The 27,813-nt window shown below is 45.7% G+C and overlaps 2 protein-coding genes across 3 annotated transcripts in view; both read left to right on the top strand.

Annotated features, from left to right (window-relative positions):
* The window catches only part of GPATCH1 (G-patch domain containing 1), a 43,701-nt gene extending 21,077 nt beyond the window's left edge, over nt 1–22,624 (top strand). The window contains exons 10-20 of one of the 2 annotated variants that reach the window (XM_072782399.1): nt 1,612–1,816; nt 3,140–3,439; nt 4,367–4,545; nt 4,810–4,937; nt 6,147–6,283; nt 6,611–6,777; nt 13,649–13,862; nt 15,183–15,290; nt 17,924–18,021; nt 19,126–19,274; nt 22,344–22,624. In XM_072782399.1, the coding sequence (XP_072638500.1) occupies nt 1,612–1,816; nt 3,140–3,439; nt 4,367–4,545; nt 4,810–4,937; nt 6,147–6,283; nt 6,611–6,777; nt 13,649–13,862; nt 15,183–15,290; nt 17,924–18,021; nt 19,126–19,274; nt 22,344–22,374 (1,716 nt within the window). In that variant the 3' untranslated portion in view covers nt 22,375–22,624. Of the gene's footprint in view, nt 1–1,611; nt 1,817–3,139; nt 3,440–4,366; nt 4,546–4,809; nt 4,938–6,146; nt 6,284–6,610; nt 6,778–8,185; nt 8,372–13,648; nt 13,863–15,182; nt 15,291–17,923; nt 18,022–19,125; nt 19,275–22,343 lie in introns of those variants that run through there. The other variant, XM_072782402.1, reaches the window with a different exon arrangement.
* Nucleotides 22,625–24,441: 1,817 nt separating this feature from the next.
* WDR88 (WD repeat domain 88) overlaps nt 24,442–27,813 on the top strand; it is a 45,242-nt gene continuing 41,870 nt past the window's right edge. Inside the window, exon 1 of the mRNA XM_072782389.1 lies at nt 24,442–24,772. Within this exon, the coding sequence (XP_072638490.1) occupies nt 24,476–24,772 (297 nt within the window). The 5' untranslated portion in view covers nt 24,442–24,475. The remainder of the gene's footprint in view (nt 24,773–27,813) is intronic.

Here is a 27,813-nt window from a genome sequence, read left to right as displayed (position 1 = left end):
CTGCTTAAAAAACCATATTCAGGGTTACTGCAGCTTTGTTTAGTTGGTATAATGTGTCATAACAGAAAGTGGAATATATTCAGAACGGCGATGGGCACATAGTACGCTGCTGTTATTTCCAGAAATGTCAAGTAATGTCGAAGGAGAATGTGAGTTTTTTTATGTGTGTGAAAGGAGAGCATAAAAAAGGCTCTTCTCAGTACTTCTGAGTACTTCTGAGTACTTCTCAGTACTCGCTTGACTCTGGGCTCAAGGACTCCCTCCCTCCAGGGCTCAATGGGACTAAGTCCTGGCCCCCAAGTCAGCCCTTTTACAGCAGGGGCACCAGAAGCACAGATTCCCTCTAGTGGGCCCAAGGGCCGTGACCAGGGTGACAGGCACTGGGGGCTCCCGAGGTGCTGCTTGCTGGAGTAGTGCTTTGTGCTCTGGTCACCTAGCCTTTCACAGACAGGTTTTCTACAGGTGTGGCCCAAAGCCAGCCCCTCTGCATCCAGAGGCTGAACAGAACAGTGATTTTGCAGAGGGAGGGAAATGCTTTGAATCTGATGGAGGATATTAAGAGTCGTGGCTGTGCACCCCTCCTTTCTGCCGTGCTCCTCTGGATTTTTGTGTTATGGCCATAAAGAAGTATCTGCCAGCTGATCTGGGAGTCCATGTGTTCACAGAAGGTGGTCAACCTAAGACCGTAAAAAAAATGGGATTTCCCAGCAATGATGACTGTCATTGTGCCAGGTGCTTACCCAGGCTGCATGTTTCAGCCACCTGGGGAGCTTGGGAGACCCCACCTAGTGCCAGCTTTATGGGGTGGGACGCGGGCATCAGTGTCATTAAACCCTCAGGGGAGCCCTGGGGACAGCTGCTCCCTAGAACCACAGCCAGAGAGCATTCGGTGTTGGGTTGGTTACAGAGCTCAGGGTTTCAGGTAGCTGAAAAATCTAGAAAATGGCTTCAATAAGACTGAATTCATGTTTGTTAGACTCAGAGCAAGGTTTAGCGAGTAATTTAAAAGTAGCTAATATAAATAATAAATAAATAAATGTAGCTAATACTTTTCTTTTAATTTATCTGTTCTGTCATCATCAGTGCCTGAATTTCTCAAATATATTACAATTTCAGTTTAGTCTGCTCTTGAATTAAAAAAATCCCTCAGGTCAAAAATATAAGTCTTGAAGCTCTATTTTGGAACTGAAACGTAACCAGAAAAAGAATTTTGAATTTAAAAGCAACTTGTTCAAAGTTATCATTTTTTTTTCAAAGTTTTAATCATACTTTTCTAAGTTTTCTGATTTACACTAAGCCAGTTGTGCGTGTGGGCTAATGCATTGTGATAACTATTATTGTCCTTCTTACCACATGAAACATGCATGTTAGCATCTCTCTGCAGAAGTGGGCAGGGGGACCATTAAAAATGTGTGGCCATTAGAATGATGCGGTCCCAGTGGCCCTCCAGATCCGGAATGGATGTGCCCAGTGTGACCTCCCTGCTGGAGGTTGGCCTGGCGAGGGCAGGGTTAACAATATTCACAGGTTATGGGTTTTCTGGGTTAGGTCAAACGTGGTCATCTTGCAGCCTGTCTTTTCTGAGTTTTTGTTTTTTGGGTTTTTTTGAAGACTTACCCACCACCTGAGTTGCCAAGAGACTATCGACCTGTGCATTACTTCAGGCCTGTGGTAGCTGCAACCTCAGAGAACTCCCGCTTACTCCAGGTGTTATCGGAGTCAGCTGGAAAGCCCGTGCCAGACGCAGGGACGCACAGTAGGCACCAACTGAATGCCTCCAAGCGGGGGGAGTTGCTGGGAGAAACACCTGTGCAAGGTAGGTGCCACGAAGGAGATTGAGAACATCACGTTTATAATAATTGGAGTTGCCAAAGTCAAAATGGAAAGTTGTTTTCTCAGCGACACCGTTTAGCTGGTTTAGTATTCCCACACGGGGAGAACAAAATTGTGTATTGTGACTGGCACACGTAGCAGCGTATGGATCTCTTACTTCTTGAGACTTGTCTTCTAACATAAGTTTGGGTTGTGCCATTGAAACCACAACCCTGGGCAGCCCTGGTGGCTCAGCGGTTTAGCTCCACCTTCAGCTTGGGGTGTGATCCTGGAGACCCGGGATCGAGGCCCACATCGGGCTCCCTGCATGGAGCCTGCTTCTCCCTCTGCCTGTGTCTCTGCCTCTCTCTCTCTCTCTCTCTCTCTCTCTCTCTCTGTCATGAATAAATAAATAAAATCTTTTTTAAAAAATTTTTTTTTTTTTATTTATGATAGTCACACAGAGAGAGAGACTAAAGGAAAATTCAGACTTCCCACTAGGCCACGTGCTACAGACCTATCTCCTCCTTCAGGCCATGTCTTACCCCAATCTGTCTTAAACCCCCTGGGGTGAAGCCCTGTGGTCCCACTTTCTGCCCTGTGCCCTGTCCACCGTGACGTACCACATTGGGCCTTGACGTTCACTGTCTCCTCTGCCCCTGCTCTTTCCTCACGCTTCGGCTCCATGTTTTACTTAATTCACCACAAATTATCTCTTTGGAGGGAACTTCCAGGCTTTCCCTGCCCTCCCGCCCCCCCACACTAGTGATTCCCCATACCCCACTCCCAGGCCTCACTTCTAAGTCTCCTTCAGTGGTGTCACCCTGTTTCCTTTATGGTTCTCCTCTCGTACCTAGCCTCTGGGTTGACTTTGGGCTTTGCTAATGCCCACGCCCCCTGCTAGCAGGAGTGGGGCCTTGTGTGCAGTGTCCCCTGGCCCAGGCCGGGGCTCTGGGGGTGCTGTGACGGGAGTGAACACTGCAGGGGCAGCTGGCTCTGAACCAGGGCTTGTGCTGGGGCTGGCCGCCGAGCAGTGGCTGCCTCAGGCTGGAAGCCCAGAGCCCGGGATGTCAGCTTCCTCATGCTAGGACCATTCACTTACCTGATAAATATCCTAAAGGCCTCCATTTTTGCCCGCCATAAAACTAGAGTCTTATTATTTCATGGCTGTCTGGTTCACAGGGATGCTATGAATACAGGTGAAAAACTAAGTGTAAAAGACTCCGGTGACATGCATTTGTGATATAGAACACGAAGGTACCCCAGGAGTATCAATATAGTTGTCTTACGATACTTTTCATCTCTTCCTATTACTGTTTTTATTTAGGTTCGGCTACTTCAGTGTTGGAGTTTCTGTCCCAAAAAGATAAAGAGAGGATCAAAGAAATGAAGCAGGCAACAGACCTGAAAGCAGCTCAACTCAAGGCCAGGAGTCTGGCCCAGATTGCCTCAAGCAGCAGATCCCAGCCCTCCTCTGCAGACGTCGGACACTGCTCGTCATGGCACATGGCATTGAGTGGTAGGACAGCCACCACCAGAGCCAGCAACTTCAAACCTTTCGCAAAAGATCCAGAAAAGCAAAAACGATATGAAGAGTTTTTAGTAAATATGAAGCAGGGTCAGAAAGGTAGGTGCTAGGCCTGGGTCTCCTCTTTCTGAGCCAAGGGAAGCAATCTTGCTATTCTGGCCCTAGTCCCAGATTTAAAGTTGAAGTGTCCCATTCTGCTGGTGTTTGGCTTTGGCCTGCTGCAAACAGTGCCAAGATTGTAGTCCCTGGCTTTTGACCTTAGAAAGTAAGAACAAGTAGCTTGTGTTTCTCCCTATCTCAGGTCCCAGAGATAGCTGTTTTGAGTAGAGAACATGCTTTGGCAATGGCTCATGTTAACCCACAGACCGTTTACTGTTTGCAAATGCTTGCCTTCTGTAAGTGTTGCATTTCACACCAAGGGAACAAGGTCATCTCCCACTTTATCTTAAAATCCTAATCAACCAGCCCTATATCACGGTCTAAAATTTGATTTAAGAAGGTAGTTGGCTGTTGAACCATTCCAAGGGGAAAAGAAGTCACCCTCCGATCTACTGAGTAAATATGGACAGACTGAGCAGGATTGCTGTCATTCAAGTCGTCAGCAAATCTGAGGCCTTGGTCCTCAAAAGCAGATCTTGGCCTACTGTGCTTCACTCCTTACTAAGAACCCACCCTCTATGTTTATTTGTTAAAAAAAAAAAAAAAAAGGTTAGAAAAAGGAGTGTTTTTCTGCCAAAACTGAGCAATATACAGTTGGGATGAACTTATCACTGGCTGGGAGTGAGAGCAAGTTCCTGGCTTTGAAGATTTAATGAGCATTAGTCCCCAAATGTTTCTCTCTGTTCTGTGCCGTAGACAGAATTCAGTAAAAGAACTATGTTGAGGGGGAGAGCACTGTTACCTGACAAGTACTCCCAGGGTCAGGATTTGTGTCCCCTCTGGTAATCTACAGGCATACAGTGTGGCCCACTGGATAAGCCCTGTGTTTTTCCTAAGACAAGCAATGTTTTGTTCCTCGTATCATAGATGCCCTGGAACGTTGCCTGGACCCCAGGATGACAGAGTGGGAGCGAGGCCGCGAGCGGGATGAGTTTGCTCGGGCAGCTGTACTCTATGTGTCTTCCCACTCCACCCTGTCCTCCAGGTTCACGCATGCCAAGGAGGAGGATGATTCAGATCAAGTGGAAGTCCCTCGAGACCAAGAGGTCTGTGGCCATCAAGTCCCTACCTGACGAATTTTACAATTAGAGCAAATATTTTCGATGTCTCAGTGGAATGATCACAATAGACAAGCATTATTAGAATAAAACTGATTTTATGCTTTTAGCTTCCAATGTCAGTTAGCGAAAGCATTGTAGCATAAGAGCTGTTTTGTCCTTTTGGAAAATTGCTTGAAAGCTTTTCAGTGGAAGAGCAGTCAGGTCAGTGGTGAGACCACTTGATGAAACGGAATAAATGTCTTTTCCCAGAATGATGTCAATGACAAGCAGTCGGCTGTGAAGATGAAGATGTTCGGGAAGCTCACCCGAGACACATTTGAGTGGCACCCTGACAAGCTTCTATGTAAGAGGTTTAATGTCCCTGACCCTTATCCAGAGTAAGTTGGATAAATCTGCCCTTACATCAGTATTCATTCTCCCATATTAAAGCTAACTTTCCCCCTTACCTACTCATATAAACTCCCTGTTTCTAAAAAATTTTTTTAATTTTTATTTATTTATGATAGTCACAGATGGAGAGAGAGAGAGAGAGGCAGAGACACAGGCAAAGGGAGAAGCAGGCTCCATGCACCGGGAGCCGGATGTGGGACTCGATCCCAGGTCTCCAGGATCGCGCCCTGGGCCAAAGGCAGGCGCCAAACCACTGCACCACCCAGGGATCCCCAACTCCCTGTTTCTAGATGAATTTACTTGTAAATGCAGAATTGCAAATTTTACAGATTTAATTTCCATTGATTTGCTACTTAAAAAAAAAAAAAAAGCAAACATCCGGGAAACAAACTGTATTCCATGTCAGATATGAAGCTCAGATATGTCAAGTTACAAAAACGTAATGCTTGACTAATTTGTCACCTTTTTAATGATGCACATATAATTTACACTTAAAATATGACATGCTAATTCTTTTTTTTTTTTTTTAATTTTATTTATTTATGATAGTCACAGAGAGAGACAGAGAGAGAGACAGAGACAAAGGCAGAGGGAGAAGCAGGCTCCATGCAGGGAGCCTGATGTGGGATTCGATCCCGGGTCTCCAGGATCGCGCCCTGGGCCAAAGGCAGGCGCTAAACCGCTGCACCACCCAGGGATCCCTGACATGCTAATTCTTTATAAACGTTTTACATTTGATTATAAACACTACAAAAAAGCATATATGATTGAATCAGAGGTTTTGTCAGAAAATTTAGGTATATTTTTAGCAGTGGAATTTTTCCTTCATGGAAATACATTTTCTTTTTCTTTTTAAGTAGGCTCTGTGCCCAGCATGGAGCCTAACTTGGGGCTTGAACTCACAACCCTGAGATCAAAAACTGAACTGAGATCAAGAGTCAGGTGTTTAACGGACTGAGCCACCTAGGTGCCCTGGAAATACATTTTCAAAGTTAAATTCTCCCTCTTACTATGATAGGAAAAACCTCAGGGACCCTGAAGTCAGCCATTCCAAATTCTTAAACTGCCTTGAGAAGCAAAATCACCTTCGGGGACCTTTTAGCAAGTAGAAGAGCTAGTGGTGAAAAACATGAGATGGAAAGCTTCACAAGAATTAGATTTTAAAATTATATACATGTTTTCTTTTCAACCCACAGTTCAACTTTGGTTGGCTTACCAAGAGTAAAACGTGACAAATACTCAGTCTTCAACTTTCTGACCATCCCAGAGACAGCATCCTTGCCTACAACTCAAGCATCAAATGAGAAAGTACTACAGCACCAAGGTCCTGAAAGTGAGTGGGGCTTCCTCGGGTCCATGTGCTGACTGTGGTCTCAAGCCCTATCCCGTTGGGAAAACAGAAGTCTTAAGGGTACACAGAATATGTGCTTTCCCTCCATTAAGAGACTTGTTCATATGAATACATTAGCTCATGTGGTAAGAGTCCACGTGTATACTGTTAGGGGTTGGTGCTCTGCCTCAGCATCTGCCACATTCTCAACACCTTGCACCGGGCCTGGCCCATAGTAGGTTTGCTTCTGGAATGAATTAAAGAGCCATAATGGAGAGCTTGCCTTTTGCTTGCTCATTCTGATAATTACATCCGTGTTCTGCCTTTCAGAGTCAAGAAAACCATCCAGATGGGATACATCTAAACAAGAAAAGAAAGAAGATTCCCTTAGTGAATTTTTAAGTTTGGCTAGATCAAAAGTTGGTCCACCTAAACAAGAGTCCGGTCCATTAGTAATCAGAGAGGAAGAGCCTGTGACGGAATCACTCTCAAATAAGGTATGTGGGGCTTCCAGGTTTTCTCTGCCAGGCTGACTGTGGCATCATAGTCCTTCTCTTTGATGGTGCTTTGTCATCACATCTTGGAGGGGTCTGCAAACTTTCTGTGAAGGGCCTGGTACTAAGTATTTTAGGCTTTGTTACCATATAGTGTCTCTCGCAACCACTCAGCACTGCTGTTGAATGTGAAAGAAATCACAGGCAATATGAAAAAAATAAATAGGTACATCCATGTTCCAGTATTTACAAAGCAGACAGTGGGTTGGATTTGGCCCATAGGCTGTAGTTGCTGGGTTCTTCCACTCAGTATCATACCTCTGAGATTCATCAGTAGTGTATTATCAATAGCTCATTCCTTTTTATTGCTAAATACTATTTTGCTGTGTGGCTACATCACAGTTTGTTGGTCAATTACCCTTTAAGGACGTATGGTTGTTTCCATATGTCCTTTTGGCTTTTGGCTCTCATAAATATAGCTGCTATGAGTGTTCATGTGCAGAATTTTGTGTAAATATAAGTTTTCATTTCTCTGGGGTAAATACCTAATAACGAGATTGCTGGGTAATACAGAAATGTAGATTTAACTTTATAAGAAACTGCCAACTTTATACCAAAGTGCTTGCTTCATGTATTTTGAAACTCTCTTGTTAGGTGTGTACACATTTATTTGTATTGTTTTATCTTTTTGCCGAATTGAACTTTTTATCATTATGTAATATTACTCTATCTCTGGCAATTTGCAGAGTATGTATTTTTTCATCTTTTTACTTTGAGCCTATTTGTTTCATTGTATTTAAAGTGGATTTTTGATAAAAAGCATGTCATTGTCCTTGGGTCCTTTTTATTTTTTTTATTTTTTTTATTTATTTTTTTGTTTTTTTTTGGGGTCCTTTTTAAATAGTACATTTAGATAATCTATATGTTTTACTTTGTGTGTTTTAACCATTAGCATTTAATGTAATTTGTTGATCTAGTTGGATTCAGGTCTACAGTTTTGTTTTCTGTCTGGTCCCACTCCTTTTTTGTTGCTCCCTTTTTCCTTTCCTACCTTCTTTTATATTGGTTGAATAATTATCAGTATGCTATTTTATCTATTACATTTTTAAACTCTATTACATTTTTAACTCATTATTTTTTTTTTAATTTTTTTTTTTAATTTTTATTTATGATAGTCACAGAGAGAGAGAGAGAGGCAGAGACATAGGCAGAGGGAGAAGCAGGCTCCATGCACCAGGAGCCTGATGTGGGATTCCATCCTGGGTCTCCAGGATCGCGCCCTGGGCCAAAGGCAGGCGCCAAACCGCTGCGCCACCCAGGGATCCCACTCATTATTTTTTTAATGCTTACTTCAAACAGTTAATTTATTTATTTATTTTTTTTTAATTTTTCTATTTATTATTTATGATAGTCACACACAGAGAGAGAGAGAGAGGCAGAGACACAGGCAGAGGGAGAAGCAGGCTCCATGCACTGGGAGCCCGACGTGGGATTCGATCCCGGATCTCCAGGATCGCGCCCTGGGCCAAAGGCAGGCGCCAAACCGCTGCGCCACCCAGGGATCCCCAAACAGTTAATTTAGAACTGATAACTGTAGCACCCTAAGTGGAATGTGGAATCTTTACTGCTCTCTAGGTCCCTTCACTCTCCCAGCTTTGTGATGTCACCTATATTATGTGCAAACACACTGAAAACCTCATGAGACAGGATTGTAATTTTTGCTTTCAGTTGTTGGACGTGTTTAAAGAACTGATGAGCTGATAGTCCATTTTATTTACTTGGATATTTACCGTTGCTGTTGCTCTTTCTTCCTTCCTAAAGAGGTGGCTTTCCCTCCTATCATTTCTTCTGTCTGAGGATCTCCCTGTATTTAGCTTTTTTTTTTTTTTTTTAGAGCAGTTCCAACCACTGGTTTTCTTAATTTTCCTTCATCTGAGAATGTCCATGTTTTATCTTCATTCCTGAAGGATGTCTTTGCTGGATATAGAATGATGGGTCAACAGGTCTTTCCTTTTAGCCCTTTAAAGAATGTTGTGCCACTTCCCTCTGGACTTCCTGATTGCTGATAAGAAATCTAGTTATTCAACTTGTCCTTCCTCAGGATGACATGACTTTTCTTCTGGCTGCTCTCAAGATTTTTATTTGTCTTTGTTTTTTTGCTGTTTGATTATGATGTGTCTGAGTGTGGATTTCTTTGAGATTCTTTTGTTTGGGGTTTGCTGAGCCTCCTGAATCTTGTCCTTCACCAAATCTGGGACATTTTTAGCCATTATTTTTTCAAATAGTTTTTTCTCCTCCACTTCTCACACCTCTCCTGGGACTCTGGTGACATAAACTTTAGACCTTTCAATATTGCCCCATAATTCAATTCTCTTTTCAATCCTTTTTTTCTCTCTGTTCAACTCAGATAGCTTCTATTGATCAGTCATCAAGTTCACGTACCCTTTCTTCTGTCGTTTCTATTCTATCAATCCCATCCAGTGAATTTCTTGTTTTGGTTACTGAATTTTTCATGTCTAAAATTCTCATTTGGTTTGTCTTTATATCTTTTATTTCTTTGCTGAGATTTCTTTCTTTGCTGAGATCTTTTTATCTTTCCACCTGTTTTTTTGTTTGTTTGTTTTTTTAAGATTTTTTATTTTATTTAATCATGAGAGACACAGAGAAAGAGAGAGAGACAGAGGCACAGGCACAGGCAGAGGGAATAGCAAGCTCCATGCAGGGAGCCTGATGTGAGACTCAATCCCGGGTCTCCAGGATCACACCCTGAGCTGAAGGCAGCACTAAACTGCTGAGCCACTGGGGCTGCTCCTTTCCACCTGTTTAACCTTATTCTTGGACTGTAGCTGTAATAGCTGCTTCAAAATCTGCCATACAATTCTTTTTTTTTTTTAATTCTGCCATATAATTCTAACATTTTTGTCATTTTAGGTTTAGAGTCTATTGATTGTCGTTTGCAAGTTGAGGTTTTCCCAGTTGGTTGTAACCAAGTGGTTTTGCATTATATCCAAGACATTTTGATATTTTGGACATTATGTTATGAAACTTTTTTTTTTTAAGGTTTTATTTATTTATTCATGAGAGACACAGAGAGAGAGAGAGGCAGAGACATAGGCAGAGAGAGAAGTAGGCTCCATGCAGGGAGCCCGATGTGGGGGACTCAATCCCGGGACTCCAGGATCACACCTTGGGCTGAAGGCAGACGCTCAACCACTGACCCACCCAGGCATCCCTATGTTATGAACTTTAAGTCTTATTTGAATTCTAGGGAGAATAGCGAAAGTTTGTTTTGTTTTGGCAGATGGTTGACCTAATTAGGTTTAGGCTATATGTTCCAAGCCATCTGGGTTCAAATGTCATTGCAGTTTTCAGAGTCTTTATAGTACTATTCAAATCTTTCCTGCATGTGTACTTCCCAGCAGCTGATCTGGGACCTGGCTGGTAGTTAATCCCCTAGTTCTGTTATCAAAACCTTTGGTTTGCTGTTTAGAGTCAGATTTACACTTGCATGGCTCAGAGGTGAGCCAGAAGCTCACAGACATTCCATAGGATTACTCTTGAGCTCCTTTTCGTGATCTTCTTGACTCTGTCTGACTTTCAGGCTGCCCCTCACACCCTCCAGTCTGAAGGCTGGCACTTAGTTTCCCTGCTCTGGGTTGTACTTCCTCTGACTTTATCTGTGGCTGGATATTATTTACTTTATCAAGTGGCAAGAGGGCAAGAAGGGGGAAAAAGCAGTGGGGTTTGCTTCACATTGTTGAGACCACAGCTGCTCTGGTCAGAGAAAAAGGTTCCTTTCCTTCAAAGCCTGGCAGTTGCTGCCACCACCTGTGCCACCATGGATTTGGAACCTCCCCATGGGGTTTCTACTGTTATTTTTAAGACAGCATAAAACCTTACTCAGAGATTCTGACTTTGCGATGTGGTCATTGGATTAGAAAGACTTTTAGATTGTCTCAGAAATCATGTTGAGATAGTATTTAGATAATTTTGCCCAGAAAAAGTCTTAGTTCTTTCTTGCTTTTTCACTTCTTAGCCAGGTGACCTTAGGAGTCTCACTTCTAGTCTCTGGGCTATTTAATTTCCTTCCTTGAAAACTTTTTCTGAGTCAGCACAATGTTGATGGCCAGAACTGTCTATAAACACGAATATCAGCCAGCTGCCATTCAGTTATGGCCTGTGCACATGACATTGGTATCTGTGGTTTGTCATAAAGACATCAGATTTGTGAGTTTTCTAGAAGATGTTTGAGTTTGCCGTGATTTCCTGTGCTTCACTGTTAGCCTCTCTCTCCTGACTTCATGTATACCTTTGAATAATTTTGAAACACTGTTAGAAGTTTAAATATAATTTAGATAATTTTGTCTCTGAGCCACTTGAGCATAAGTTGGCAACCAGTATGCCTGGCTGTCCTGTGTTTCCTTCAAGGAAGGGTGTTCCCCTATATAGCTGCAGTACATCCATCAAGATCTGGAAATCAGCATTGATGCATTACTGGCGTGTCTAATCCTTGGACCCATTCAATTTCCACCAGTTGTCCTAATAATGTCCTTTATGGCAGGAAATGCAGCTCAGGGTCACTTGTGACCACTTAGTGGTCACGCCCCTTTAGTCTTGTTTAGTCTGGTACAATTCCTCAGTCTTCCAGGATCTTGATACTTGAAGATTATAAGCCGGTATTTTGTAGAGTGTCCTTAGTTTGGGCCTGTCTGATGTTTCCTTAGGACTAGATTCAGGTTGTGCCCTTTCAGCAGGAGCACCTCAGAAGGGCTCCGGCTGGGCTCTCACTTTATCCTGTCAGGTGGTGCATGGTGTCAACTTGTCCCATTGCTGGTATTCACTTTGGTCACTTGAGTAACGAAGTATCTGCCAGTCTTCTCCATTGTAAAGTTAGTTTCTTCCCCTCTGTAATTAGTAAGCACTTTTATTTACCGATTTATTCCGAATTTTTACTTTATTATTATTTTATTTTTTTTTAATTTGGTTTTTATTTTTATTTTTATTTTATTTTATTTTATTTTTAATTTTTATTTATTTATGATAGTCACAAAGAGAGAAAGAGAGAGAGGCAGAGACACAGGCAGAGGAGAAGCAGGCTCCATGCACCGGGAGCCCGATGTGGGATTCAATCCTGGGTCTCCAGGATCGCGCCCTGGGCCAAAGGCAGGCGCCAAACCACTGCGCCACCCAGGGATCCCTTATTATTATTTTATTTTATTTTTTTTTAATTTTTATTTATTTATGATAGTCACACAGAGAGAGAGAGAGGCAGAGACACAGGCAGAGGGAGAAGCAGGCTCCATGCACCGAGAGCCCGATGTGGGATTCGATCCCGGGTCTCCAGGATCGCGCCCTGGGCCAAAGGCAGGCGCCAAACCGCTGCGCCACCCAGGGATCCCCCCTTATTATTATTTTAAAAAAGATTTTATTTACTTGAGAGAACACATGAGAGAGAGAACATAAGAGAAAACATGAATTATGGAGAGAAGCAGAAGGAGAGGGAGAAATAGGCTCCCTATTGAGCAGGGACCCCCCCACCCAGGACCCTGGGATCATGACATGAGCTGCAGGCAAATGCTTAACCAACTGAGCCACCCAGGCACCCAAAATTTGTACTTAATTATTTTTAATAAGTATAAAGGAGCTCTGAAATATATAAGCATCCTGTTCTTCATCAAACTGTGGACTCACAGTTTCCTATTCTCTTTAAAGGCTAAATCAGTACTACCTTTATTTATTTAATGCTCTGTCTTAGTTGGCTGGTTGGAGCACCTTCAGGTTGGCTTCTGTGTTTTTCATGTGTCCCTCTTACTCTGTGAGCATGTCTTGGTGGTCTGGGCACAATGATTTCTGGGCTCATCTTTATGTTTCTCAGCCCCAGCTTTGGAATCAATCCTTTCTCCAAGGTGCCCTGGTTATTTTTAGTTGGGAATGGTATACTTTTCTTCTTTAATTTTTTTCTATGAAAAGAGTTGACTTTAAAACTACAGATGTCATGTCTTGCACTCTTTTCCTCAGTGTGGGTATTTGTAACTCTGCTCCAGAAACTGGAGGTGATATGGTAGGGGAGTGACTCTGCTGAGAGTGAGGAGAACTTTGTGGTGGAGTCCAGACCCACCCCTTGGCAGACATTTGCACTGTTGAGTGCATCCTCGTGTCTCTGGCCGGGTTCTTCAGTTGAACGGTGGAAGGACAGAAGTGGATTCTGATCTAGGCCAGTCTTGGCGCTCTCTCATCACTGCTGTTTGCATTTAGCACATTAGATTACCCCATACCCATTTGGGGAGAAGCTCTTGGCCAGGAAGGAGTCGTGTCTTCTTCATGCCTTTGCTCCCTGTGTATGTAATTGAGTTTGTACAAAGTTACTGCTTGTTTGTTTGGCTAATCTGATTGTCCATAGCTGGGCTTTTTGTACCAATGGTGATATGTAATTGCAAAGGGAAGTTCCGTGACGATGGTATCCATGTGCTCCCGGCTCTCTCCCCACCATGTGGAGGGCTAGTTTTCTCTTCAGCATTTTATCTGAGTAGAGTGCCTTCATTAACCTCTAATCTTGGACCTCTGAAGGCTCCATAGACTCCTGTAAACAGGACAGGCCCTGTGCTAGTTCCTACTGCATTTCTGCGGGTCCTTTGCAAGTCTGATGAAAGACCTATCTCTAGGAGAGGCTTCAGCTGCTTCTACCAGTGGGCTTGTTCTGCAGTTGGTGAATCAGAAACCTCACAAAAATAAATGTCATGTGATCTGTCATTGTGTAGTTTGGCAGTACGTGGGTGTGGAACGATGTCCCTGACCGTAGGTGTGTATGTCTAGACAGTCTGACTCCCTCACCTTTGCTTCTTCATTCCTGACTCTTATTTCATTGTTAATGCAGAATATAAGCAAAGGTGTGGATTCACAGACTGAAGAAGGGAGCCGCCCATCCATGGACTTATTTAAAGCCATCTTTGCCAGCTCTTCTGATGAGAAGTCCTCATCCTCCGAGGATGAGCAAGGCGACAGCGAGGATGATCAGGCGGGTCCTGGGGAGGCTGACTTCAAAAGCTCCCAAGAGACTAACTCAGTGGAGACACCATCTGTGGCACACGGTACATGGATACTTTAGATTTGGGGATCCAAAGAAGAAAATGAAGATGTCTCTAGAGAAGCTGCTGCTTTGTTTCGTGTGCAATTCTAAACCAGGATAATTAGCAAGCAATGACGTTTTAATCTTTTACATTTTTAATTGTGATATCAGATATAATTTCCAATGTATTTTCAGGATAGCTATGTTTGAGAATATTGATTTTCCTATGGATCCTAGTTGAGAAGAATTTAAAACTAGTAAAATTTGTGTTTAAAAAATAGCTTTTTTTTTTCTTCTTTTTTTGACCTGGTTGATGATGAGGTGCTAGTATTATTGGCAAATTTGGTCCCGAGGTATACAGGGCTCTTCCCCGAGCCCAAAGTTTTGCCATGGAAAAGGAGGCCATTTGGCGCTTGCAAGGGTAGGAGACTTTACAGATGGTTGAGTGGGTGGACAGAATTTTCTATCTCAGTCTTTGGGTGGTCTGTTTGCCCCTGTTAGTCTGTGGTAGACTTGAGTATAATTTTTTAATGCCTTTAACCAAAAAGTTACATTGAAATATAAAAAACTGTTTATTCTTAGGTGATTTGCAAATGCCTATTTCATATTTCTATGGGAAAAAAAACTTCCCAACTTATTTTTTATTTCAGTGATATATACTTGAATTTTAAAAGTTTAAAAATATAGAAATGTAAAAAGCTTAAATCCCTTGGCATCTCACTTCCCCGAGATGAACATTATTGATACTTTGATCCATACTTTTTGTGTTCTTCTTTCCACTATCTGAAAACATAGTCCTCTGTTTAAAAAAATGAGATTATTAATATCACCATAATAATTTGTTTATATTCAGTACCCCCTCCCTTTTTAGCTTTCAGTTCCCTCTCTTTTTTTTAAACTTTTCGCCCTCATTGATAATTTATTTTGAGTAAAATTAAACTTTATGAGCTGGGACATTGTCTTAGATCCCTGTTTGTAAGTTTTATTCTTCTCAGAGGACATCTTTCCTTGAGGACATCTTTTAACCCTTCAGGTCTCAGTGGGGTGATGCGGAATGTGTGCTATACACACCCCTGTGTCACAGCCACTGGTGCACTTGGCTGCAGGTGCCTGTGTTGACAGGACATTGCTCAGATGTCCACGAGTTTGGAGGTCAGGTTCGCATGCTCACGGCTGTGTCCTCAGTGCCCGGCGTGAGCTAGTTAAAGTGGTGAAGAAAAGCACACATTATCTGGTGGCATTATCTGGTGGTATTAATTGAAGAATCAAACACATTAATATTAGTATAATATTAATTACTGTTAGTATAAATAGACAAAATTAATACCCTGGTGTTTTTCAGCTAGCGAGCCGGCACCCCAGGAGCCTGCACCTTCCTTCCCGATCCAAAAGCTGCAGATAGATGAAAGAGAAGCATTTGGCCCACGGCTGCCGCCTGTCTTCTGCCCCAGTGAGTCAAGAGCTCCTTGGTTCTCCTGTTTGCATTGGCACCAGCATCTCCCTTGAACTGTGACAACTCAAACCATGTTTTCACCTCTACCCATAATCCAACACAAGGCCAACCTCATACATACAGTTGACCCTTGAGCAAGGCAGTGTTTAGGGGCCCCAACACTATGCACAGTCAAAAATCTGCGTATAACTTGACTCCCCCCCCCCAAAACTTTACTAATAGCCTACAGTGGACCTGAAGCCTTACCAATCACATAAACAATTAGCACTTTTCATATATGTTATATTGTATTATATACTGTATTCTTAAAGTAAGCTAGGGAAAAGCAAATGTTCTTAAGAAAATCGTAAGGGAGAGAAAATACCTGCACATTACTGTACTTATCGAAAAAAATCCACACGTAGTGGCTTTGCGCAGTTTAAACTCATGTTGTTGAGGGTCAACTGTATACACATTTGTTCCTGGTGTATTTGTTCTCAGCCACATTTGAATCCCATCACTTCCACCTAAACGATGGTTCTTGCTTTATAGCCTTAGAGACCTTTCAGCTTTTTTTCTTTCTAGCATCTCAAATGTTGTCACTTCAAGAAATAAAAAAAGTAAAAATAGGGGCACCTGGGTGGCTCAGTCAGTTAAGCGTCTGCCTTCAGCTCAGGTCGTGATCCTGGGGTCCTGGGATCAAGCCCCATGTCGGGCTCCCTGCTCAGTGGGGAGTCTGCTTCTTCCTCTCCTCCCCACTCTGGTCTCTGTTGCTTTCTCTCAAATAAATAAATAAAGTCTTTAAAAAAGAGAGAAATTACAAATCTAGGACACAAAGATGGGTGAGGAATTACAGGGAGAAGCCTATTGGGAGACTTTTTTTTATACTTTGGCTCATGTAATGAATAAAGTAAAAGTAATTCTTTCAGGAGTAAACACAGTTCATTCTCCTTTCCCAATATCAATCAACAACGTCTGAAGTGGACATATTGTTAAAATGTTTAGACTGGCTTATTATCTCCCTGAAGGCTAGGTTAGCAAACATCTGATAACCTGGCCTAGGTATATAAATGATGTAATTCTATTATCTACTTTATATAGCACCTGCATATTAAATATTGGTTTGGTTAATGAAGCCAGCCTTCAAAGAGGTGATAAAAAAGTATAAGGCTTTGAAAAATGGCAGGGAGTATATTTCCTATTTGCTTTGGTTCAGATCTTCAGCTTAAAATAAGTGTATCAGCATCTAAAAGTTGTTGGTTATTAGTTGCTTAAGTTATTTATGCCCATTTCCCAGACCATCCTCAATGGCCTTGTAATAGTTAACAATTTAATTTTGTCTATGGATTATTGAGGGAAAATGTTTTTTTTTTAAAACAAGCATTAAAAAAAAAGTTTGGGAGGTCAGATTTTTAAAATATCTGACTAGATGGGACTGGAGAGTTATAAGCACCTGTTACCTGGGTTTGGAAAATATTCGTGCTTCTGAAACACCTTTTCTGTAGGTGGAAGAAATTGATTTAATGATCTACATTGCTTCTGCCGTTGTTAATTTTTGCTGATTGGTTACCTGGAAATTAATGCCCTGTGAAAACATTTTGGTCAAGGTTTGGAGGTTGAGAATTTAGGCCTCTGCCCCTTGTTTGGTCTTTTTTTTTTTTTTAAGATTTTATTTATTCATTCATGAGAGACATAGAGAGAGAGGCAGAGGCAAAAGGCAGAGGGAGAAGCAGGCTCCTTGTGGGGAGCCTGATGTGGGACTCGATCCCAGGACCCCGAGATCACAACCTGAGCCGAAGGCAGGTTCGGCTCGCTCAACCACTGAGCCACCAGCCAGGTATCCCTTGTTTGGTCATTTTTAGTGACTATGTACATTATTTTTTTTTTTTAAGATTTTATTTATTTTACTCATAAGAGACTGAGAGAGAGGGAGAGAGGCAGAGGGAGAAGCAGGCTCCATGCAGGGAGCCCGATGCAGGACTTGATCTCAGGTCTCCAGGATCACGCCCTGGGCTGAAGGTGGCGCTAAACCGCTGAGCCACCGGAGCTGCTCAACATTATGTTTTTTTGATGCTAGTTTTCTAGCTTATAAGGCAAATGCAAATATAATGTGCTTTCATTAAGAGAGGATGATGTGAGAAGGGCTGACATTTATTAGCCAGATTCTAGGCTGTGGGATTCATGTGCATGGTTCCATCTAATCCCCTATGTCCCTGAGGGAACAGAGTCTTACTATCTGTATTTGTAGTTGGGGAGACTGAGGCTTGGAAAAGTTGAACAATGAACAGAAGATCATGGAGCCGCCACTGGTGACTGAGGGGAAGTTCAGCCTCTGGTCTGTCTCTGAGCTTGCCCAAGGATGTTAAATTATAAAAAGCTTGTGCAATCTGGTCCACCTTTATCTTCATCTGACTCATCAAGCAGATAAGGCTGTGGCCAGATACTGGTTGGATCACACAGGTCTTGCGAGGTTTCTGGCAATTTCTAAATATAGAGTGACCAGGTGACATGCTAATCCGTGTGTTTATCAGGGAGGCAGGGCAGGAGTTCCGCCTGAATGTTAAACATTCCATCTACGTCACGTTTCCAGTTCAACAATTTAGTCTTTATTTTCCCCAGTAGTTCACGTGTTTGTTACATTTGTGTTTCAGATGTTCGTCAGAAACTTGAGGCGCCTCAAAAGGAGAAACATAAAAAGAACAAAGACAAACACAAGACCAAAAAAGAGCACAGACGGAGGAAAGAGAAGGTGAGTTCCTTCTGGGTGTCTTGGGACAGGAGGCAGGCTCAGGTGTCCCCGCTTCTATCGAGCAGAAAAGCCCCGCCCCCTGCCAGGTGTGATCCCAGGTGTGAAGCCAGTCACAGAGATGGTCTGGTGCCAGGATGGGGGCACGTGGGCCTCTCCATACCTTGGCAGAAATGTTGACAGTCACGTAAGCCTTCGATTTTCTTGGCTTTTCTTTGGGGCAGAATATTTTAATTACTCAGTTGGACCTAAAACAATTTTTATTTGTGAACATTAAGAAGTAGGAAAAAAAAACATTTAAATGCTTTAGAGTAATGGTCGAATATTAAATAATAAAATAGATTAATTGTTATTCAATATTGAATGAAGATATTATTTTGAACATTGTTTTTCAACAACTTTGTCATCACTGCAAGCAGAGATTTGGGTCCATAGCTTGCTATTTGAGGTTCGGGAAATCCCACGTCCTTGTATTTTCAGCGATGGCACAGGCTTCCGATTTGGTTAATGTTGGTGTTGGGTCTCAGAGTGGTCGGGGTGGTACCAGGGTTGATGACAAACAGTTCTGTGATTGGCTTCCTGAGAGAAAGGATTCCTGAGCATGGAAGATGATGAAAGTTCTCTTGTGGTGACAGGTTAAAAACAGGTGCTGCCGGGTTCAGAAACCAGATTCATTTGCTTCTTACCAGTGCATCTGCTCTTTTCTGACCTTCTGCTGGTTTCTCTGTTGTGCTTTTCCATCGTGCTTGCCATCCTGGTCCATAGTTTATCATCATGTGCACCTAATGACATGGACCAGTGAGTTTCATGGGAGGTGCAGCAGTCACCTTGGATAGGATGGGGGCTAAGTGGCGAAAGGCATCCTCCTGCATCAGACTGGTTCTGCTGCGTCTGCCCTAGAGGACTGGTTCTGAGGGGGTGTGCGGTGCAGAGTGCACACAGCTGTATGTCCCGATCTGTCCCATGGGAGGCTTACTCCGAATGAGGAGTTTTTTCTTTGTTTTTGTTTTTGAACGATTCCAGCAAGCACATGCCTCCTTAGCTTGTCATCGCTCGAATCGAGGAGAAACATCCATTTGTCATCCCCGCCCCACTCTTCTTTTTCAGAAAAAGAAACACCGGAAGCACAAACACAAAGGCAAGCAAAAGAATAAAAAATCAGAGAAGAGTAGTAGTTCTGAGAGTTCGGACAGCAGTGATAGCCAGAGTGACGAAGAAGGGCCTGCAGACCTGTCACCCCAGGAACTGCTGAGAAGGTAGGCAATGGGGGATAGGGGTTTTCAGACACTTTCCAAACGCTGGTTGGAATATTGATGTCTTTGCTGAGAGGCAAATGTCAGAAATGATCAATTTGTGTATTGACTAGGCCTTTTAGAAGTTCATTTTTTTACTTAGACAAGAAATATGTGAGTATATTATTACTGTGAAAATTTGAACCTTACAGATAAAGCTTCACGCGGTCCTTGCCCAGTTCCCCAAACCTCTCTCTCCAGCAACCCCTGCCATCAGCTTCATGTGTAACTTTCAAAACTCTTTTGTTCAGTCTTTCTCTCTCTCTCACACACACCCATTTTGTTGCTGCAGACTTTTAAAATAAATATTTTATGTAGCATAAATCTATAGAGTATGAACATGTAGAATGAATAACTGCTGCCAGAGTATTTTGTATCCATTTAAAACATGAAAGCACCTTGTTATTCCATCAGTTACAAACGGTTCAGAAATGATTGCCGGCAGGATGGGCGAAGCATGGCATCTCACTTGAATCTGTATTTCTTGGACTGGTAGTGAGGTGGAGTGGCCTGTGCTGTGAGAGGCTGGAGGACAGCCTTGCCCGGGGCTCTCTTGTGAGTGGTTTGCTCACATTCTCTGCACAGTGTTCTGTTTTCTGTTACATTGTCTGTTTTTCTTGTTTCAGTCAAGGTACTATTTTACTGATTTTTTAGGAATTAAAAAATAATAATTCTGGATATTAATCCTTCTGTTTTAGTGTGTTACCGCTCATGTGGCTTTTAACTATCTTTGTTGCACAGAAGCTCTAATTTTTGGTGCCCTCCCTTTTGCCAGTTTGGCGGGGGGAGTATGTTTTATATTTTTGTCTCCTACAGGCCTTCCCTAACCCAAGATTTTATATATGTATATGGGCTATTCTCATGCCTTCATAGATTTATTTAATCTATTTGGATTTTTTGGTTTTGTTTTTGTGAACAGAGTAGGCACCTAGCTTACTTTTCTCCAAACGACTAGCTAGTTGTACTCATCAAGGGAGTGAGCTAGTGCTGATGAAGAAGAACCTTCACATCCCAGTGGCATGGAGGGTGGGGGGTGCCCAGCCAGCTCTGTCGGTTGAGTGTGCGGCTCTTGATCTCAGGGTTGTGAGTTCGAGTCCTGCATTGGGTATAAAGCTTACTTAAAATAAATATTAAATAATTAAAAAAAAAAAAAAAAGAACACCAAGTAAGTTTCCCAGGACACCAGTTTGTTCCACTTGAGTGCATGGCCCTTATAGGAGGGGGAGGGTGGGAGTGGAGTGCGAGGGGTCATCATGGTTCTGCCTAGATATCACAGTCCTCGCAGCTGCATAGCCTGGCTACCGTGGGGCCGGGGAAGAGGAAGTCCAGCCACAGGCTCAGGATGAAGGGGGAGAGGCACAGGTGAGCTCTGGCCATGTCAGCCCTGCACGCGGCTCATGGAGGGAAGAGTAGCTTGGTCATGTACCGAGTCCCCATATGGGCCGGCTCCTCCAGTCTCTCCTCTGGTTTCCTAGTCATTTGGTATTGTTCTGTCCACACTGTTTTAATGACTCTGGCCTTGTAAGCAAACATATCTTGCTGTCTGGAAATACAAGTGCCACCCCCTGATTCTTTTCCATTTAGTTCTTCAGAATGGACGATATATTTGCATGATTCAAAAGTACAAAGGTGAGCATTTCAGTTTCATTCCGAGCCTCCTGAAGTGGCTGTACCCACTCCTGTTTCCCCGTCCTCCGGCACGCCAGCATGATGGCGGGGGGGCCAGGGGCTGTGGGGGCACCCTGGGCATGGCTCATTTCATCCTCATGCACCCCTGTGAGGCCCGCACCTGGGGCCCCTTATCTCGTAGGTGGGACAGCCAGGCCTAGGGAACCTCGCCCACACCTGAGGCCCTCACCCTTGAGCATTTGGTGCTATCTGATGAATCATTCCTGCAGGGGAAGCCCCTCAGCACCCGCCACCTCCACCTCTTCCCCCCGAGACACTGGTTTACGTCCTGTGTCTATCAGTTTGTCTTATTCTAGAATTACACAGACATAGATTGACCCACGGTTTAGTTAAGTGCTGTAGTGCACACACATACATACATGTGCACAGACCAGAAGCTTCCCCTGATACATTCTTACTGCCCGACAAGGGATACACCAGCACCTGCAGCTGGTTGTGTCTCCTCCACTTAGCATGCCCACCCCCATTCCCAAAGGTACCCCTCTGGCTGGCCTCTGTCACCACTCTCTAGCGCTTGGACTTTACTTAAAGGAACCTGTAATGTGACTCTTAGATCAACTTGTGAGAACCCCTCCCTTATTCCTGCAGCAGCAGCTGGCTTGTCCTCATTGCCATGGGGTGTCCCTTTATGGGATCACACCAGAGTATTCATCTCTTCTGCTGTTGGGGACATCTGGTTTCACTTTGGGGCTGTTGAGCAAGGATCTAGAGCCAGTATGGCCTAGATCCTGCTCAATGAATGCCCCTGTGTACACTGAAGCTGGGATTTAAGACTGCCAGCTCGGGAGTTCTTGGCCCTGGAGCAGATGGTTTTTTTTTAACTCTCTCCCAGAGGTCTTACACGAGACAGGTGAGTGGAACCAGGATTAGAACTTGTTTTATAAGGGATCCCTGGGTGGCGCAGCGGTTTGGCGCCTGCCTTTGGCCCAGGGCGCGATCCTGGAGACCCGGGGTCGAGTCCCACGTCGGGCTCCCAGTGCATGGAGCCTGCTTCTCCCTCTGCCTATGTCTCTGCCTCTCTCTCTCTCTCTCTCTGTGACTATCATAAATAAAAAAATATATATATTAAAAAAAAAAAAAAAAAAAAAAGAACTTGTTTTATAAATAGGTCCTAATATGAGATGTGGGGTGTGAGTCTTCCCATGTGTTTTGGGGGCAACAGAAAAGCATTTTTAAAAGGCAAATTAAATGATGCTTTCGTGGTTTGTGGTCATCCTTTGTGTCATGTGGGTACCCGTGTGCCCCTGTGACTCGGGGAGGTCTGGCATGCTCAGCCCCCACGGAGCTGTCTCGCTTTCAGTTCTTACCTAATTGTCCTTCCCTCTCCTTTATGTCCTTTTCCAGACTGAAAAGTCTCCCACTAAGGAGGCAGTAATTGAATTCTGCACTGACCTGTCCCGGACCAGATCTCCTCCATGATGGAAGCTCTTCGATTGCTCTGTTAATACATTGTACAGATTGTATTTATATGTAAATTCATGCTGTAAAATAATTTTTAAAACCTTGACATTTCAAAGGCTGCCTTGGAAGGTTGTAGAAATTGATTTCTATTTTTAACTTCAGTTGGTGTCAGAGGAAATAATTCAAACTGTACAGTTTAATTAAAAATGGAATTTTTCTATTTTCTTCTTGGTTTTTTATTTCCTGAAACTTTTACAAAGAAATTTAAAGTGAAGGGTTTTCCCTGGTTTTGCCCATGAAGAAGGCCTCGTCCAGATAAGGGCGGTTGGACTTAATTCAGGACCTGTAAGAGAGACGGAATGGGCATGTGGCTGCTGCGTCTGGTGGTTGATGGTGGGGCCAGGAGCGCGGCAGGGGGCCTCAGCCTTTCGGGGTGGATGTCACCAGAGTGTCCCGGACAGTCTGCAAGACCAGGAGCCGGAGCCTGTGCGCCCATGTCTGGATCCGCTCCCACGCTGCCTCCTCTGCCCTGATGACACGTCTGAGCAAAGTGCAGGAGTTCAAAGGATCAGAGCGATTGTAAAAGCAAGAAGGAAGAAAGCCGCTTCTCCTTCTACTGCCCAGAGGTGATAACCCTTAGTATTTTGTAATCTCCACCCCGTCATTTCCTACCGGTGGGGCTGCTACCACCCTAGAGGTGACACTTGTTCTCCGTCACTCACCTTGTGACAACTATTTCCTTCATGCTCTGATACATTAGGTGTCCCCGCCCCTGACAGCTCTATCTTACTTCACCCAGGGCCCATCCTACTCTGGCGCTGGCAGGACAGTGGGGTGGGTCAGGAGCCCCTGCAACCTCCCTGTAGATGCAGCCAGGAGGAGCCGATGGGAGGCCGAGGGGAGGGGGTTGCCGGCGCCACGCGCTTCGTCTCAATCATTCTGTGCCCAGGGCTGGAAGCCCGTTTTTCTGGGCATAAGCGTGCTCGGCGTGGACGGCAGGCGAGGAGACCACAGTGCCTGGGAGAGCGGGGGACGTGTCATTCCTGGGAAGTGGGCACAAGGCGCAGGTGCGGGCCACAGGGCACAGAGCACAGGTGCAGGGCATAGAGCACAGGGCGCAGGCCGCAGAGCGCACGTGTTGGGCGCAGGCCGCAGGCGTAGCTGTAGGGCACAGGTAGGGCGCAGGCCGCCAGTGCAGGGCACAGGCGTGGGCTGCAGGCGCAGGGCACAGCGCAGGTGCAGGGCGCAGGTAGGGTGCAGGCCGCAGGCGCAGAGCACAGCGCAGGCTGCGGGCACAGGACACAGGCGCAGGGCGCAGGCGCAGAGTGCAGTGCAGAGCGCAGGCGCTGAGTGCAGTGCAGGGCGCAGTCTGCAGGTGCAGGGCGCAGGCGCAGAGCCTAGTGCAGGGCGCAGGGCGCAGGTGCAGGGCATAGGCCGCAGGCGCAGAGCCTGGTGCAGGGCGCAGGGCGCAGGTGCAGGGCGGAGGCGCAGAGTGCAGTGCAGGGCGCAGGCCGCAGGTGCAGGGCGTAGGCCGCAGGCGCAGAGCCTGGTGCAGGGCGCAGGCACAGAGCCTGGTGCAGGGCGCAGGTACAGAGTGCAGTGCAGGGCGCAGGCCACAGGCCGCAGGTGCAGAGCACAGGCGCTGAGTGCAGTGCAGGGCGCAGGCCGCAGGTGCAGGGCGCAGGCGCAGAGCCTAGTGCAGGGCGCAGGGCGCAGGTGCAGAGCGTAGGCCGCAGGCGCAGAGTCTGGTGCAGGGCGCAGGCCGCAGGTGCAGGGCGTAGGCCGCAGGCGCAGAGCCTGGTGCAGGGCGCAGAGCGCAGGTGCAGGGCGGAGGCGCAGAGTGCAGTGCAGGGCGCAGGCCTCCGTGCAGGGCGCAGGCGCTGAGTGCAGTGCAGGGTGCAGGCCGCAGGTGCAGAGCGCAGGCGCAGGGCGCGGGGCGCAGGCGCAGAGCCTAGTGCGGCCGCAGGTGCAGGGCGCAGGTGCAGGCCGCAGGGTCGAGGCCTCAGCGCGTGGCGCCACCGTTCGCGGCCCCGCCGAGGTGCCGGGGGTGGGCGTCCCGCGGGCCAGGCTCCGAGATGGCCTCGCAGCCAGCGTGCGCCCCCAGCTGCCCGGAAACCCCGGACGAGGGCGGGAAGGCAAAGGTGCCGCTGCCCCCGGTCAGCTCCGGCGACCTCGAGCGGCCGCCCCACGAACTGCCCTGTGCGGCCCCGGTCAAGGCCTACGGGCGCTTAAAGCTGTCGATGCTGGAGGCTCGGCAGGGCCGGCCGCTCGCTCCCGTCGACTCCCTGGGACTCACCCGGGCCTCCCCGCCACCCGAGGAAGAGCCGACGCCTGAGAGGAAGTTCTGGGGCGACCAGGAGACCCTCTCCAAGGTCAGACCAAGGGCGCGAGAACGCAGGCCCCGACCCCGCCGCGGGGAGGGCGCCGAGAGCCGGCCCAGGCAGGGCAGCCGTGAGGCCCCTTCCACAGTGGGGGGTCCTGACCCAACCCACGTGGTGGTCTCGGCTGCGCCTCCCAAACCAAGGGCATACCCCTGGGTCAGTGAAGGAGCCTCTGCGCCGTGAAACAGCTCCAGAAGCAGCAGAAAACCCAGAATTAAAACAAACAGGGAGGGGCACCTGCGTGGTGGCTCAGCGGTTGAGCATCTGCCTTGGCTCTGGGCGTGACCCTGGGGTCCTGGGATCGAGTCCCGCATCAGCCTCCCTGCAGGGAGCCTGCTTCTCCCTCTGCCTGTGCCTCTGCCTCTGTCTCTGTGTCTCTCATGGGTAAATAAGTAATATTTTAAAGAAAAAAAACCTCACCAACATCATCTTGCCTTGTCGGTGATACTTGAGAGAGACATTGCCTTCAAACAAAGGCTGGGAGGAGGAAATAACCTGTGAACAGAGAATTCTTGGGGATGAAGAAGGATTTTCCAAATCAGAATCCTCCATGGAGGCTTTAAGACCAGAACAGAGAAGTGAAACAGAAAATTAGAAAACAAGCCCTCTGTGACCCGAAGAACATATACAAAGGAATAATATCCAGGAGAGAGAACGTGTGCCAGAGACATGCAGGAGAGGGGGTTTACACGGAGGAGGTGTCGGAGAGGAAGAGGGAGCACAAGGAGGCAAGATACAGAAGGAAACTGAAGAAAATCGCCCTCAGCTCAGGAAGGCGGTGGTGGTGCCCCCTCGGCAAGAGACCATTGAGTTCCGTGCAAGGTTGCAGGCCAGGACAGCCGCGCCCCCCCCCCCCCCCCCCCCCCCCCCGTAGGTAGTGAAGGCCTGCATTGCAGGGGTGGGGGCAAGGCATGGTGCACACACTGCAGACGGAAAAGCCTGCGATCAGCTTGGATTGCTCGACCTCCTGGCCAGGCCTGAGAACACACCCGGGAGCAGAGCCCACCGGGAGGATTGCCGGTTGGCTGTGCGATCTCTAAAAGCAAAGCGTCAGGGATTTTAGTCATATGTATAATGATTTTTTAAAAATATTTTTTTTATTTATTTATTTATTTATTTATTTATTTATTTATTTATTTATTTATTTATTTATGAGAGACACAGAGACAGAGAGGCAGAGACACAGGCAGAGGGAGAAGCAGGCTCCATGCAGGGAGCCCAACGTGGGACTCGATCCCGGATCTCCAGGATCATACCCTGGGCTGAAGGTGGCACCAAACTGCAGGGCCACCGGGGCTGCCCAATGATTTTTAAGTCAAATGAAAGGACAGCACAAAAATTATTTTCTCCATAGAACCTCCCTAAGATTCAGATTCAATAGATATAAAACAATTTTTTTTTTTAACCAAGTCTCCCTAGCAGCCTTGCCCCCCACCAGCCTCAGTTCTCTCTGCAGAGGCAAGAAACGTTTCTAGTTCTGTAGCCTTACAAAGATAATTAATGCATTTCCCAGCACATACACGTGTATCTCCCTTCCTTTTTTTTTTTTAACATAAAAGCATACTTTAGACCCATTATGCACCTAGTTTTAAATTATTTAGTGTATTTTAGAGATTTTTCTATATCATAAAGATACTACATCCTTCTTTTTTTTATGGATTGCTCTGTTTTATGGATAGGCTCCCACTGGCTGGCCATCTTCTGATGACTAATCCGTCTCCTGTGGCTGCACATTCAAGTGGCTTAATGATTTTATTTTTGGCCTAAGGTTTTTATGACCCATTAAGATGACAGAAGTTGAGAAGTCCTGTAACTTCTCCCAGAAGAAGGTTTCTGACCTAAGAATTCTCTACTTGGCCAAACTGCTGATCTGCAGCAAAGGCGACAGAAAGACATTTCTTCAGACCTGCAAACACTCAGAAATGATACTTATTTTTGAGGACAAAGTTACTCAGGGGAGCACTCCAGCAAACAGAAAAAAAAAAAAAATCCAAATGAACTCCTGTAAAACAAAGAGCAGTTTAGAATAAATAGAGGGGACCAGTGACGGAAAACAATACACTCTGGCTAAAGTGTCTTTGCAGCTTAGTGAAGATGTTAACAAATGATCCTTTAAAATGAAGGTGCACAAAACCAAAACTAACAGTGTTCCAGATGATTTCATCGAAATCTCTGAGATGGTTTGCTGAAGCACATTCTCAATAGATAATGTTTCATTCCTAGTGTTTATTTAGTGCACACTCACACACGGATGTGTCACAGTATTTTAAAAATAATTGGCTCAGGGCGCCTGGGTGGCTTAGTTGGTTGGGCGTCTGCCTTGGCTTAGGTCCTGATCCCAGGGTCCTGGGATTGGGCTCCATGTTCAGCCTGGTGTCTGCTCCCTCTCCCTCTGTCCCTCCCCCTGCTTGTGCTCTTGCTCGCTCACTCTCTTTTAAATACATAAATAAAATGTTTTAAAAAAGGTAATAGTTGGCTCAAGAGCACCCCACCCCCCTTCCTCTTGCTTTTAAGATGAAGTCCAGAGATCTGACCATGACCTCCCAGGCCATTTTGCATCTGGCTCATCTCCCTGTTGCCCCCCTCTCGTAATATGTGGACCTCCAAGCGGGCCCACTCCCCCATCCCCCACCTCTACCCCCACCTGGAGGCGCACCTGCTGGCTGTTGGACGGCCTCACCCACCTGCCCTGGCCAGAGAGGCCCCCCACCCCAGGCCCGCTACCGCTTTGGCCTGGGGTCTTTGCTGGCCCTGCAGCACCTGCTTCAAGGCCCAACGGAGGCCACGATGCATTTGTTGCTCAAGTGTAGTCCCAACTCTACATATATATATATATAAAAACAAAAAACAAAAAACAAACTTTGTTTTTTGGAATGTCTCTCCGCAGCGCCCAGGGTGCCCACTCCCTTGGTGAACCCCAAAAGTACTGTGCCCGGAAAAAAACTCAGAATGGACATGCCCAGAAGGATGATGGGGTTGAGGCATGGCCCCCACTCCTGGAGCCGGAGGCAGCTTCACAGTGGGGAGCTGGG

This window comes from Canis lupus, chromosome 1, assembly GCF_048164855.1.
Source record: "Canis lupus baileyi chromosome 1, mCanLup2.hap1, whole genome shotgun sequence".
NCBI lineage: Eukaryota > Metazoa > Chordata > Mammalia > Carnivora > Canidae > Canis > Canis lupus.
Note: the sequence above shows the minus strand (reverse complement) of the source record. Positions and strands in the feature narration are given on the sequence as shown.